The sequence below is a fragment of the Agrilus planipennis genome, unplaced genomic scaffold (assembly GCF_000699045.2).
Source record: "Agrilus planipennis isolate EAB-ADULT unplaced genomic scaffold, Apla_2.0 scaffold162, whole genome shotgun sequence".
Taxonomy (NCBI): domain Eukaryota; kingdom Metazoa; phylum Arthropoda; class Insecta; order Coleoptera; family Buprestidae; genus Agrilus; species Agrilus planipennis.
The window spans coordinates 342,368-358,091 of record NW_020438904.1 but is presented as its reverse complement, the minus strand read 5'-3'; the positions used below and the strand labels follow the sequence as shown (position 1 = coordinate 358,091).

Here is a 15,724-nt window from a genome sequence, read left to right as displayed (position 1 = left end):
TGTCTTTGAAAATTAATTTAAATTTTCAATAGGGAGGTCAATTTTGTTATTATTGTTAGACTTCGAGCAAAAAACAAAAATTTAGCGTTCTTTTGTTAATCGGGAGTCATTTGTTTTTGTATGTATGTAGGCTCATTGTACATGTTTGGCAAAGTTTACATATTTATCTGTACACTTAATATTCTTTTGTTTTCATTTCTAGGCTGCACCAATTACCTCAATACTTACTTAATTTATTTACTCACAATATTTCAAAATCCCTCTGGATAAAGCAATTATCCTTTAAAAATAAACTTTTATTCGTTAAAAAACTTTTCAACAGACAGTTTGTTCGTCAAAGTCTTTTGTTGTGCCTCCTGCCATACAGAAACTTGAAAAGTTTTCCTTTAACATCGCTCTGTCGTTAGGGCGAATGGAAATGGGAAATTGCGAATTTAGATTTTTAGGTCCGGATAACAACAAATGTGTTTATTCTAATGCTGAATAAATTGTTGGCATTTGTCGTTTGGCTAATGACGAATTAGGCATTTAAGCCTATCGTTCGCATACGTACATCCGGAAAAAAAAACATTAATTACTTGGCTCGCATGTATAAATTTAAAAAGAAAATAGCAATGTGGTCATTTACCGCATTTACGTTCATTCTAAGTTAACATTTCATAGCAAATTGTTGTTTTGATACAAGTACATTTAGTGCTTATATGTAAGCGACAATTAGATATGTGTTTGTGTTCCAAAATTTATTTAATCGCCCTGGTAGCAGTATCTGTCGCTATCGAAAGGTATATTAGTTTTAAAGTAAACTTTCGTTCACCCTTAAAAGCAGTTTTGGGGTTAGTGTATGAAAAAAGTTAGTTTTGCATAAAAAATACTGAATAATTAATTGTACGAAATAGGTTTTCAGAATTTAATTTGGTGAAACTATAATAGACAGGGATAGAAATAAATTAAAATCAAAAAATTCAAAATCCAAATGAAAACGATAAAGTTTAAGCATTTTTAAAAATGTAACACTGAAAAATCAAATTGTATAGTTATGTTTCGTACAATTAGTTATNCAAAAAAATACTTTCTTTGATGTGTCATTGATTTGGCAATTGATTGGATGTAAACAATGGAACGCCAAAGAACAGTCTAGAACAGGGATGGCGAACCTTTACGTATCGACGTGCCATTTTTATAAAGAAAAGTTTAATCAGGTCAAAGACGTGCCATCAAATAATTTTGTCTCTGTGATTATTGGGAAAATAATAATAATATCAACTTAAACTTTTTTATTTACTACAAAAAAATAGGAACGTTTTGCAATGTATAAATTATACGTGTAATTTAAATTAAAGTAAAATTAGTGTTACTTTTGTTGTTGCAGACTAGATGACAAATAACTTATGTTAGGGTTGTAAGATGTTATTTTTAGCAGAACGTATGCTGAACTGGAGTTATCTGTCGAACGATTTCTAACCGAGTTTTTAATGTTATTCATCTCTGAAAATAATGACTAGCAGGCGTAAGTTGATGAAAAAATATTGTTAAAAGAACATAAGCCAGCTTCTTCAAACAATTAAAAGTGTTTGGTAACGCATTTCATGTTTCCCAAATTTTGTTATTAGCATTTTCACTTGTATTACCTGCCAATCTTTCCGTTTCAATTAGTTTCCTTGTTTTAATAAATTTTTGGATCCATATTGAACTAGACTTTATGACTGATATTAGTGACGTGCCCAAAATATTGTGTCGCGTGCCATTGGTTCGCCATCCCTGTTCTATGACTAAATTAGTAATTTTTTAACGTTTTCTTCGACAGTGTATGTTCATATTTTAGCAATAAAATTCCAAGTGTTACAACTTTCCCCGTTTATTGGAACGTACCGACGTTTCAGTGTGATTCTCACAAAATTAATTTTACAACTCTTGCAATTAAATATGGGATAATTCAAAATGAGAACGATAGATTTAGGGGTAGTAAACTGGCGATCCTGTACGATCCAGGCGCTTTTCCTGCCATTCTAAAAGCCAAAGATTCTAGTAAAACTGTGCTACGCAATGGGGGAATACCCCAAAGAGGGAATCTAACTTTCCATCTCGATCTCTTTAACGAAACTGTAAACAATTTAATAGAAGATGTCGACTTTAAAGGTATAAACGAGAGTAGGGTGGTAACAGAGATTTCGTATTAACCGAAAATTTTAGGCTTAGGCATTATCGATTTTGAAAGTTGGCGCCCCATATTCCGGCAAAATTTTGGAACGTTGACACCCTATCAGGACTTATCAGTGAACGAATTAAAAAAATTACATCCCTTCTGGCCCGACAAAATATTAAAGCAACAGGCTGCTAGGGAATTCGAGTTAGCTGCCAAAACTTTTATGCTAGAGACTCTACTTCTTGCAAATCGCCTGCGACCTAATGCAACCTGGGGTTATTATCACTACCCCTACTGCTTTAACATGTCACCAGCTAACAGTCGAACCAATTGTCCACAACATGTCGTGATGGAAAACAACAAGTGAGTATTGTTGTATCTTGAGAGATAAATTTTGCATTTGTATTATTTATTTTAGAATAAGTCCTTGGTTGTTTCGTAATTCAGACAATTTACACCCTTCGATTTATATGTCCGAAAATTATTTGAATGTTACCGAAAAAGTGCGCATGGTGGTAGGGCGTGTCAAGGAATCCCAAAGGATTTTGACGAGTATGGACTCAAAAAAACCGTCGGGAATTTATCCCTATTTCTGGTATAAGTATCAGGACACCAGGAACTTTGTTGGAAAAGTAAATTTTGTACAGTACCACAATTGCAAAATTTGTTGCAAACATTTTCCGTATATTTCAGGAGGACTTGTACGAAATCCTCAAGGTTCTGGGCACCCTCGATATAAACGGTTTAATTCTATGGGGTAGCAGCAGTGACGTCAATTCAAGAAACAATTGCCAAGAATTGTACAAGTACATCGAGTTCGTTCTTGGCCCGGCTATTTTAGGTATTTAAAATCATTTTATTAAAAAAAAAAAAAAAGGAAAACTACACATGAGTGTCATTATTTATTTATCTCCTATCTATTTAGTTTTAAGTATTCACCCGCGAATTGAATGATCACAAGTTCGTAAGTGACCACGGCACCTGCGATCTAAAATTAGCAATCAGGATCTCAATATTGACAATCGAAGTTGTACTTACGCTTAGTATTAAACTCCTTTTTATTTTGAAAAAGTTTCGACCTGTTAGACACAGGTCATCAGAACCAATTTGTCTAATGAGCCTCTTGATCTAAAACATTTTTTTTTTTACATATGTGTTGGCTTTTGATCGATTTTATTATTTACTTCGGTATTGTACGTGTCCGAATTAACCGAAAACAGGGCTTTCAGAGGTCTCCGGAATTCCTGGTTGATAGCCGCCGCATAAATGCAGACACTCGAGGTCCTTATTATCAAAAACGCGAACGAATATACGAAGTAGATTTTCTCCACTTGCTGATTGAAGTCTCTAGAAAAAAGGCTTAGGCATTTTATAATTACTCAACTCATAATAATGTCTAAATTGGATACGATAAAAGAATCAATCTGCAGATTTGGAAAGCATTGTTTTTATTACATCATAAGTAATTGAAGATCATTTGGAACAAATAATTTTGACAACCAACGAAAGCGTGCTAACGTTATCCTGGATTATCTAATGTCTTATACAGTTTTCTGACAAAAAGGATTAATAGTCCGAAACAATTATTAAAACCCATCTTAAAATAGATTACTTGCAAATTATAAGACTATAAATTATCCTTACCGTAAACTATTGAAACATTGTTTCAAAATTACGAAAACATTACAAGAAAAAGATAAAAGTATAAGATAAGACATCTTGTCGTTCAATAGCTTGGTTAGGTTCGAAACGTCCGCGTAATCTTCTCTAAGGATTCTCCAAAGATACAGATCCTTTACCTTAAATTTAATACATTTACTTTGGCGTCGACTGTACATATAGAGATATAGTACAAAAATCACCTCCATTTTTAAATACTCCTCAATTCGTTTGTTCATTTGACGAAACTTTGAAGCTATTGCTATACTCGAAGCCATTATAAACACGTCGGTGTAATTCCAGATAAATGTACAGGCGAAACTGCAAATCTTCAAGGAGCAATGTGTCAGATACGAAATCCAGAAAGAAAATGTTCATTTTTATACCTCTATAATAACTGCTTTCCACAACGTGTACAGTGAAAAGACTGACTTATAAGAAACGGTTGCGAAATAATTAATTGTACGAAATAGGTTTTCAGAATTTAATTTGGTGAAACTATAATAGACAGGGATAGAAATAAATTAAAATCAAAAAATTCAAAATCCAAATGAAAACGATAAAGTTTAAGCATTTTTAAAAATGTAACACTGAAAAATCAAATTGTATAGTTATGTTTCGTACAATTAGTTATTAGTTCTTAATCATACACCCCTGATAGTTCTATGACAGGGATGGCGAACCTTTACGTATCGACGTGCCATTTTTATAAAGAAAAGTTTAATCAGGTCATAGACGTGCCATCAAATAATTCTGTCTCTGTGATTATTGGGAAAATAATGATAATAAATAATATCAACTCAAAATTCTACAAGAAAATAGGAACATTTTGCAATGTTTAAATTATACGTGTAATTTAAATTAAAGTAAAATTAGTGTTACTTTTGGGTTCTGTAATCGNTTTTTGGTAAAACTGTACTAGCAATAACAGAACAATAGTAATACATTAGTTATTAATATCTACTTAAAGCGAAAGTCATAAATGTTGCAGTTATTTTATTTTTTTGGTTTCAAATCATTTTGGAACTTTTTCGGCAAGTACCATCAAGTGTTTTGACAATGGTAAAATATGAAGTAAACTAAGAAGGCATTTAGATAAAAAACAAAACATTTATTGCAATTAGCGATCGATTAATACAAAACTTTAAGAACTTTTTACATACATCCCCTAGTAATTTTTCATTTCAAATGGCGTAATAACTAATTATGTTTAATTGGGTGTACTTAGTTATTTATTATATCGTACATAACATCTTTTTAACGTAAATATTTTCATTTAATTTATCATATTCTGTAGAAAAAAAACATATAGATTAGGAATAGCATTTGGATGTTTTTATTAGAATCTTTACTATGTCATGAACATATTATTTCGGTTTTATTCGGCTTAGAATTTTGTTGTTTAATCAACTTCGTGAATGAATATATCTTGCCATGGGTTTTTTTCAGTTTGAATCATCGGACACGACCTTAGTTTTCATGTAACATTGTAGAAGACACGGTCGGTTCTGATTTTGTTTAATTATTAAATATTATGAACTATTTCGGTTAATTAAAATGTGATTTTGAGTATTTTCCGTTGTGCGTATAGTGCTGGAGGTTAACAGGTGCTTATTTAAACTTTAAGGACTGTCTGCAGTGGTCAAAAACTTCTAAGTGTTAAAGGAATGTGAAAGGATATTTAAGGATATTTATCTCAACTTCATTCTCGGATACGACAGAAAAAAGGTAGAAATTTTACTGTTTCGTCACTGTTAGGCTTTTTTTTTTCGTACAAGGATAATGTATGATTTTTGTTTTATCCTTATTCCATAATATACCCCTTCGATTGGCATTTGCCGAGCGTAATTTTCTATCCTTTGTTTATCGAATACTTGCTCTTTCGGACAACTGGACGACCGGTAGGAAATATAAAATTTTGATCGTTTTACTACAAATAACAATTATTTTGTTTTAAAAATTAATAATATAATATTTTAGTGCTAATTAAATTTGAACTTATCTAAATTACGTTTTAATTTACAAAAACAAACAAAATACAAATAGGTACTCAAACATTGGAGTGGAATTATACTGAATTAAACCGCGAATTTCTTTTTATTTTGTCAAATAACAATGCATACTTCAATTAAATATTAAAAGGGAAGCATGATTAATCAAATTTTTAAGTTTCTATAATTTATATTAATGATTTTAATTGAATATGTATTTAAAGGTAGTTCTGATTGATAAATTGAAAGTTCCTTCTACAAATCTCTTCAAAATTGTAGGTGTAGGGTATTCTGTAGAAAACAAATTTTATATTTTGAATGTTAGTACATTAAAAATTAATAGAACCCGTTGCTGTTTGGAACAATTTGCCGCAGTTTAACGGTACTTAAGCCCGGCTCGTTAGTCATTCTAGCGGTAATACGGTCGCAGATCGTAGGTTGACTGCCTAGACGCTTAGTGAGGGTACCTTTAGCAGAGCGTTATTAGGTGGAATAGGCCAAACGGGCGACTGTAAGTCCGGCGGTGTATTACCCCTGTATTTACCACTGTTCCAGTTATCGGTTAATCGTCAAGTTCGACTCCTCAGGTATCCTTCATCACGAAGAGTTCGTGGTGAAGCTGAGGGGCGAATCTTGGCGTTTAATCGGTAGCTGGGGTAATGTTAAATGCGGGTTTTTTGCACTTTTTCCCAGTAAAATTTTATAACAATAAAATTGAAGCCCAATTTTTATTCACTGCATTATTATGTGGTTTCTGCATTAATTTCTACTAAATTATGATTTAATAGTTTACCAGCGTGAAGGGGTGGGTCGAAATTAAATAGTTACGTTTGTTTTAATAAAAGCTTATCAAAAATTTATTTTTAGGTCTAGTACTTTATTATACAGCCTTTTTACTATTTAAATATAGTAAAGTTTCTTTTGTAGTTGCGAATAATTAAGCCTTTTCCGAGCGTATTAGTAATTTTTCATTTCAAATGGCGTAATAACTAATTATGTTTAATTGGGTGTACTTAGTTATTTATTATATCGTACATAACATCTTTTTAACGTAAATATTTTCATTTAATTTATCATATTCTGTAGAAAAAAAACATATAGATTAGGAATAGCATTTGGATGTTTTTATTAGAATCTTTACTATGTCATGAACATATTATTTCGGTTTTATTCGGCTTAGAATTTTGTTGTTTAATCAACTTCGTGAATGAATATATCTTGCCATGGGTTTTTTTCAGTTTGAATCATCGGACACGACCTTAGTTTTCATGTAACATTGTAGAAGACACGGTCGGTTCTGATTTTGTTTAATTATTAAATATTATGAACTATTTCGGTTAATTAAAATGTGATTTTGAGTATTTTCCGTTGTGCGTATAGTGCTGGAGGTTAACAGGTGCTTATTTAAACTTTAAGGACTGTCTGCAGTGGTCAAAAACTTCTAAGTGTTAAAGGAATGTGAAAGGATATTTAAGGATATTTATCTCAACTTCATTCTCGGATACGACAGAAAAAAGGTAGAAATTTTACTGTTTCGTCACTGTTAGGCTTTTTTTTTTCGTACAAGGATAATGTATGATTTTTGTTTTATCCTTATTCCATAATATACCCCTTCGATTGGCATTTGCCGAGCGTAATTTTCTATCCTTTGTTTATCGAATACTTGCTCTTTCGGACAACTGGACGACCGGTAGGAAATATAAAATTTTGATCGTTTTACTACAAATAACAATTATTTTGTTTTAAAAATTAATAATATAATATTTTAGTGCTAATTAAATTTGAACTTATCTAAATTACGTTTTAATTTACAAAAACAAACAAAATACAAATAGGTACTCAAACATTGGTTCATTTAGTTGGGGAATGGGGCTGGAGGATAATTTCAGGATTTAGCAAACCGAGCTTGAAAGTTCATTCATCATTCGAAAGCTAAATCATTATNCTATTGCTATACTCGAAGCCATTATAAACACGTCGGTGTAATTCCAGATAAATGTACAGGCGAAACTGCAAATCTTCAAGGAGCAATGTGTCAGATACGAAATCCAGAAAGAAAATGTTCATTTTTATACCTCTATAATAACTGCTTTCCACAACGTGTATGATATCAGTGAAAAGACTGACTTATAAGAAACGGTTGCGAAAAAATATTCTGCAAACTCTACGTCTTCGTCTTTGTATTTGATCGTAATGTATATGTCTTTGACGTTAGAAGCCATATTGTCGACTTAAAAAATAAATGTTTTTTTTACCATATTCATACCCTGATTTCAAGGAAGAAATAAGCGCAACATTCCTTCCCGTTTAAATAAAAAATCCTTGTCAGGGAAGGATTTATCACGTAGTTCTCACCCTCGCCTCTGACTCGGGTGGCGATTCATACCCGAAAAGGAATGCTGTACATTCTTCCCTTTCTGCCTAATTTATATTTGATAGAACTGTACAAGTCATATCAAAACAATGTTGTACATTGTTAATACTTACTTAAAGCTAATGTCATAAATGTTGCAGTTACGGTTCTGACTTTTAGTTTCAAATTACTTTGGTATTTTTTCGAGAAAAAGACTCTTTTTTCCATCAAGTACCACTCTTTGAAAAGTGCAGGGATTTGCCTTGATAATGATAAAAATATGAAGTAAGCTAGGAAGGCGTTTAGATAAAAGACGAAACCACCTAAAATTAATTTTTGTTTACTATCATTAACAATTAGCATTTGGTTATATAAATAAATAAACAAATTTTTTGCTTTGAATCTGAGTCCTTCATATTATCCTTTTTACACATTAAAAATAAGGGTCATAATTTTTGATTTCAAATGGTACCTACAATAATTTAATTGAGTGTAGTAGTACGTAAGGTCTTTTTTACGTAAGTAAGGAATAATATATATATTTTTATCACAATTTTGACTTTGTAATGAACGTATTATTTCGGTTTTTTTCGGCTTGCGATTACGTTGTTTAATCAGCTTCGTGAACGAGTATATCTTGTCATGATTTCGATTATTAGTTTGAATCATCAAACGCGAGCTTAGTTTTCATCGAATTGAGCTTTGTTGAAGAGGCAGTCGTTTAATTATTAAATATTATGAACTATTTCGATTAATAACAATGTGATTTTCAGTATTTTACGTTGTAAGTTACAAGTGTAGTGCCGGTAGCTTATCGGTGCTTTTTTAAGGACTCTAAGGACTGCATGTGTATTGGTTGAAAACTTTTCTTGTAAGTGTTAAAGGAAAGCGAAAGGATATTCAAGGATATTTATCGCAACCACATCTTGGATACAACAGAAAAAAAGGTAGAAATTCTATTTTATCACTGTGTTAGGCTAATACTTATTTACTTATAAGGATAACTGATGATTTATCCTTAATCCATACGCCTTCGACTGTTCTTTTGTGTTAGGTATTTTAGGGCAACTGTTATTTAATTTTGTGGATTGTAACTGCGTGTTATCCCTTTCGATTTAAATAGTAATTTTTATAATAATTAAACTTATAATTGAGGATAGTTTAGGCTTTTGCTGAGCGTAATCTTCTGTCCTTTGTTCTCCGAATACTTGCTCTCTTGGACAATTGAAATGCCTGAACGCAAAATTTTCCTCATATTAGTACAAATAATTGTTTTGCTTTAAAAATTAATAATACTTTTACATTTGCGCTAATTAAATTTAAACATACCCAAGTCACGTTTTAAATTTGCAAAAGCAAACAAATTATGAATAGGTAGTTTATGCATTGGAAAGAAGTTATATTGTATTAAGCCGGGAATTTCCATTTAATCTGCTAAAGAACTATGCGTTCTCTATTTATTTAACTTGAATATTGAAAGGGAAGCATGATTAATCAAATTTTTCAGTTTCTATAATTTAAATTAATGATTTTAATTGAATATGTATTTAAAGGTAGTTCTGATTGATAAACTGAAAATTCCTTCAACAAATCTCTTCAAAATTATGAGTGTAGGGCATTTGATAGAAAATAAATTTTACATTTTGAATGTTAGTACATTAAAAATTAATAGAAACCGCTGCTGTTTGGAACAATTTCCCGCAGTTTAACGGTACTTAAGCCCGGCTCGTTAGTCATTCTAGCGGTAATACGGTCGCAGATCGTAGGTTGACTGCCTAGACGCTTAGTGAGGGTACCTTTAGCAGAGCGTTATTAGGTGGAATAGGCCAAACGGGCGACTGTAAGTCCGGCAGTGTATTACCCCTGTATTTACCACTGTTCCAGTTATCGGTTAATCGTCAAGTTCGACTCCTCAGGTATCCTTCATCACGAAGAGTTCGTGGTGAAGCTGAGGGGCGAATCTTGGCGTTTAATCGGTGGCTGGGGTAATGTTAAATGCGGGTTTTTTGCACTTTTTCGCAGTAAAATTTTGTAACATTAAAATTGACGCCCAATTTTTATTTACTGCATCATTACGTAGTTTCTGCATTAATTTCTACTAAATTATGATTTAATAGTCTACCAGCCTGAAGGGGTGGGTCGGAATTAAATAGTTACGTTTGTTTTAATAAAAGCTAATCAAAAATTTATTGTTAGGACTAGTACTCCATTATACTTAACTGTCATTTTTCTTTACATTTTTCGATTAAATACTTAATAAAAAAATCAACACTTTATTTATGTATAAATTTCACTTACAATTTTGTTTTTCATAATAAAGTGTTACTTTGTTTAGTAGAATTTGGGGGTGGAGGTTAATTTTAGAATTTAGCGAACCTAGTTTGAAAGTTCTTTCATTATTCGAAAGCTAAATCATTATCCTGTTGGCCACAGGATTTTTATTATTTATTATAAGTGTTTTCTGTAGTTACGAAGAATTCTTCCGAGCGTATGTTTCTTTCCTCTGCTTTCCGAATACTTGCTCTCTTCAACACTGACTGTCTTTAATGCTTTTAATATAAATAACGATTAAATATTAATTTCAAAAGTTAATACGTTATTCATGTATGAATTGAACTCACAATTTTGTTTTCATAGTAATATTACAAAGAGAAAGTGTTATTTTGTTCATTTAGTTGGGAAATGGGGCTGGAGGGTATAGGAAATGGAGCTGGAGGATAATTTCAGGATTTAGCAAACCGAGCTTGAAAGTTCATCTATTATTCGAAAGCTAAATCATTATCATGAGGGTCATAGCCTTTCTTTACTATTTAAATATAATAAAGTTTCTTTTGTAGTTGCGAATAATTAAGCCTTTTCCGAGCGTATGTTTCTTTCCTCTGCTTTCCGAATACTTGCTCTCTTCAACACTGACTGTCTTCAGTGCTTTTAATATAAATAACGATTAAATATTAATTTCAAAAGTTAATACGTTATTCGTGTATGAATTGAACTTACAATTATCCTTTTCATTGTAATATTACAAAGAGAAAGTGTTATTTTGTTCATTTAGTTAGGAGGTGGGGGTGGAGGGTAATTTCAGGATTTAGCAAACCGAGCTTGAAAGTTCATTCATCATTCGAAAGCTAAATCATTATCATGGGGGTCATAGCCTTTCTTTACTATTTAAATATAATAAAGTTTCTTTTGTAGTTGCGGAGAATTAAGCCTTTTCCGAGCGTATGTTTCTTTCCTCTGCTTTCCGAATACTTGCTCTCTTCAACACTGACTGTCTTCAATGCTTTTAATATAAATAACGATTAAATATTAATTTCAAAAGTTAATACGTTATTCATGCATGAATTGAACTTACAGTTTTGCTTTTCACAGTAATATTACTAAGAGAAAGTGTTACTTTGTTCATTTAGTTAGAAGATGGGGGTGGAGGGTAATCTCAGGATTTAGCAAACCGAGCTTGATGAGTTCGTGGTGAAGCTGAGGAATGTTCAATGCGGGTTATTTGTGCTTCTTCGTAATAAAATTTTGTAACTTTGAAATTAAACCTCAATTTTTATTTACTGCGTGCAACTCTAAAGATGCCGTGGGCCTTTTTTAATATCTTATGATCATCGAGTTTATTCGTTCACGTTTTAGAGTATTTTCTGCAAACTAAATGAAGCTGTAGAGGTATCTCAGGTTATAACGCAATGATTCTTATCAAGTAGTCCCTTGATAAATTGATAGTGTTTTACTATACAATTTTATCCGTAACATTATAACTTCAAGACTCGTTGAACTCGCCGACCTTTTCCTTTGTCTTTGCATTTATGAAGGGTACCAAATCGATACTTATTTACTTGCATTAGAGAGTAAAGATGTACTCTATGTTAAACAGTGTAACGGTCGGCCTTCCTATCCAAATAGTTTTTACTGAAATCGAACGTGGGCGGCTTCGAAACAATGTATCGATAGTAATAATTGATTTTCTTAGTACGTCAGGTTGAAGCGATGCGGCACTTTCCACTTTTAAATTGATGTATGTATACGTACAGAGAGTCAGTTATAATACATGTGCTTACATTACATTACAGCGCATTTCGCTTTCACATTGAACATGCTGGCGTACTTGATAGGTGTAGTAGAGCATACTTACCATACACGTATGCATAGCATTAAAGTCTCTTTCTATGTTTGCTTGTTACGTAACTTTTAATTAACCTTTTGTCGAACAGCTTCCATGTTTGTTTAAATGGGTGTAATCAGAAACGAAGTGGCCCACTGGCAGCCTAACTTCATTATAACGAAATCCTAAAATTTTGGCCTACTTATTAACGATTATATCTGGTAGAAACTATGACCACTAGCTAAGACCATCACTTAACACTTTCTCTCGTAATGTCTTTGATAATTAGAGACCCATCAGCGTATTTGTAGCGGCACCAGTAAAATTTTTGCGCTATCTTTAATAGTTCGCCAGATATGTTTTCCTAAACAATTAATCCTCAATTTCGAAAATAACACTTGGCTAAAACTTCCGACAGCCATAACTCCGAGACGGAACCTCGTAGATGGACGCTTTTACTCTTGACGCAGAGCCCAGTATCTCTAGAAAATTTTGATGGTGCTCCCATAGAGATCGGACCACCCAGTCCGAAAATATGAGCCATCCTGTGGACTCAGGAAAACACCAAAACGCAGGATAGGGTAAATTGCGCGAATTTGGTCGGCTCTAACGCGGACCAGGAGTGTCACAATATAAAACTGCTTGCGTCGAAAACTTGCCGCATTCATTGGGCTTCGAACGAGCCCATTCTGGTACGGATCGGACTTGCGTCTGCGGAGCTATGGATTTTTAACCGCGGCCATGTTCGCGAGTGCGCAGCTCCTGAGTCCTTTCTTTACTATTTAAATATAATAAAGTTTCTTTTGTAGTTGCGAATAATTAAGCCTTTTCCGAGCGTATGTTTCTTTCCTCTGCTTTCCGAATACTTGCTCTCTTCAACACTGACTGTCTTCAATGCTTTTAATATAAATAACGATTAACTATTAATTTTAAAAGTTAATACGTTATTTTTGTTTGAATTAAACTTACAATATTCTTACGGGATGTTTGATGCATTTGTTACAAAATTGGGATTGTCCAGTTTTATAACAATAATATTTAATTGATATTAAAACTAGTTGTTCTGTTTGTTAGGTATATGATTTTGATTTGCCTTTATTTGTTATACAATTGTCTTACCTAGTTCGTAAATGTTGAATTCGACTTTTACCATTTGTACTAAAAAAGCCGCAGTTATAAACAATCCTCCTGCCATAAAAAAGAGATTCAAAAAAGTTCTCCAATAGATCCAGCGGAACCTTAAATCGAATACTTTGTCATATAAAAGCCCTTCTAAAGGTACCACTCCGAAAAATCCACCGAGCAAAAGTAAACCCTTTAGCGATTGATAAAAATTTTCTTGATTTTTTGCTACCATTTTTTCATTTAACGTTAATCCAATTTACTTGCCACGATTGTCTATGTGCAATGGACTGTATGCAGTTATTGATGTTTAAAAAGAAAGTGGTAACGTAGGGGTAATGCAAACAAATAGACGTACCCGGAAAAATATTTACAATGTTGAGGCAATATCCGAATTGATTTTGCTATCAGTAAATAATTTTGTGTTTAACTACCATTTTATTTCATGTAACCTACTTGCTTTTAACGATTTTTTTATTAGCTACGTTTTATTTTTTTTAAGTACAGTACAAGTTACAATAATATATTTATTCTCACCCTGCTTCAAAAATATATCGTATTATAGAAAAAATTGTATGTGACCCTAGGAAAGAAAGTTCGACACCCTGTCCAAGGAGTTCTGGTAGGGTGGATATTCAAATTCTGTAGGGAATGCTGCATTTTTTCCCTTGGGCATAACATATCTACTGTTATTTTTTGGTAAAACTGTACTAGCAATAACAGAACAATAGTAATACATTAGTTATTAATATCTACTTAAAGCGAAAGTCATAAATGTTGCAGTTATTTTATTTTTTTGGTTTCAAATCATTTTGGAACTTTTTCGGCAAGTACCATCAAGTGTTTTGACAATGGTAAAATATGAAGTAAACTAAGAAGGCATTTAGATAAAAAACAAAACATTTATTGCAATTAGCGATCGATTAATACAAAACTTTAAGAACTTTTTACATACATCCCCTAGTAATTTTTCATTTCAAATGGCGTAATAACTAATTATGTTTAATTGGGTGTACTTAGTTATTTATTATATCGTACATAACATCTTTTTAACGTAAATATTTTCATTTAATTTATCATATTCTGTAGAAAAAAAACATATAGATTAGGAATAGCATTTGGATGTTTTTATTAGAATCTTTACTATGTCATGAACATATTATTTCGGTTTTATTCGGCTTAGAATTTTGTTGTTTAATCAACTTCGTGAATGAATATATCTTGCCATGGGTTTTTTTCAGTTTGAATCATCGGACACGACCTTAGTTTTCATGTAACATTGTAGAAGACACGGTCGGTTCTGATTTTGTTTAATTATTAAATATTATGAACTATTTCGGTTAATTAAAATGTGATTTTGAGTATTTTCCGTTGTGCGTATAGTGCTGGAGGTTAACAGGTGCTTATTTAAACTTTAAGGACTGTCTGCAGTGGTCAAAAACTTCTAAGTGTTAAAGGAATGTGAAAGGATATTTAAGGATATTTATCTCAACTTCATTCTCGGATACGACAGAAAAAAGGTAGAAATTTTACTGTTTCGTCACTGTTAGGCTTTTTTTTTTCGTACAAGGATAATGTATGATTTTTGTTTTATCCTTATTCCATAATATACCCCTTCGATTGGCATTTGCCGAGCGTAATTTTCTATCCTTTGTTTATCGAATACTTGCTCTTTCGGACAACTGGACGACCGGTAGGAAATATAAAATTTTGATCGTTTTACTACAAATAACAATTATTTTGTTTTAAAAATTAATAATATAATATTTTAGTGCTAATTAAATTTGAACTTATCTAAATTACGTTTTAATTTACAAAAACAAACAAAATACAAATAGGTACTCAAACATTGGAGTGGAATTATACTGAATTAAACCGCGAATTTCTTTTTATTTTGTCAAATAACAATGCATACTTCAATTAAATATTAAAAGGGAAGCATGATTAATCAAATTTTTAAGTTTCTATAATTTATATTAATGATTTTAATTGAATATGTATTTAAAGGTAGTTCTGATTGATAAATTGAAAGTTCCTTCTACAAATCTCTTCAAAATTGTAGGTGTAGGGTATTCTGTAGAAAACAAATTTTATATTTTGAATGTTAGTACATTAAAAATTAATAGAACCCGTTGCTGTTTGGAACAATTTGCCGCAGTTTAACGGTACTTAAGCCCGGCTCGTTAGTCATTCTAGCGGTAATACGGTCGCAGATCGTAGGTTGACTGCCTAGACGCTTAGTGAGGGTACCTTTAGCAGAGCGTTATTAGGTGGAATAGGCCAAACGGGCGACTGTAAGTCCGGCGGTGTATTACCCCTGTATTTACCACTGTTCCAGTTATCGGTTAATCGTC

The 15,724-nt window shown here is 32.2% G+C and overlaps 1 protein-coding gene and 1 long non-coding RNA gene across 4 annotated transcripts in view; both read left to right on the top strand.

Moving 5' to 3' along the window:
- Positions 1-350: 350 nt before the first annotated feature.
- Positions 351-4,224, top strand: LOC108739604 (hyaluronidase-like). Its single transcript, XM_018473588.1, has 6 exons — positions 351-782; positions 1,823-2,136; positions 2,191-2,506; positions 2,562-2,775; positions 2,837-2,984; positions 4,106-4,224. The coding sequence occupies exons 1-6, from the start codon at positions 721-723 to the stop codon at positions 4,222-4,224; spliced, it is 1,173 nt and encodes a 390-aa protein (XP_018329090.1). The 5' UTR covers positions 351-720.
- A 4,647-nt stretch (positions 4,225-8,871) lies between these two features.
- The window catches only part of LOC108739659, a 19,845-nt gene continuing 12,992 nt past the window's right edge, over positions 8,872-15,724 (top strand). Inside the window, exon 1 of one of the 3 annotated variants that reach the window (XR_001938211.1) lies at positions 8,872-9,093. This is a non-coding gene — a long non-coding RNA (uncharacterized LOC108739659). Of the gene's footprint in view, positions 9,094-14,632; positions 14,891-15,724 lie in introns of those variants that run through there. The other 2 variants (XR_003230891.1, XR_003230890.1) reach the window with 2 other exon arrangements.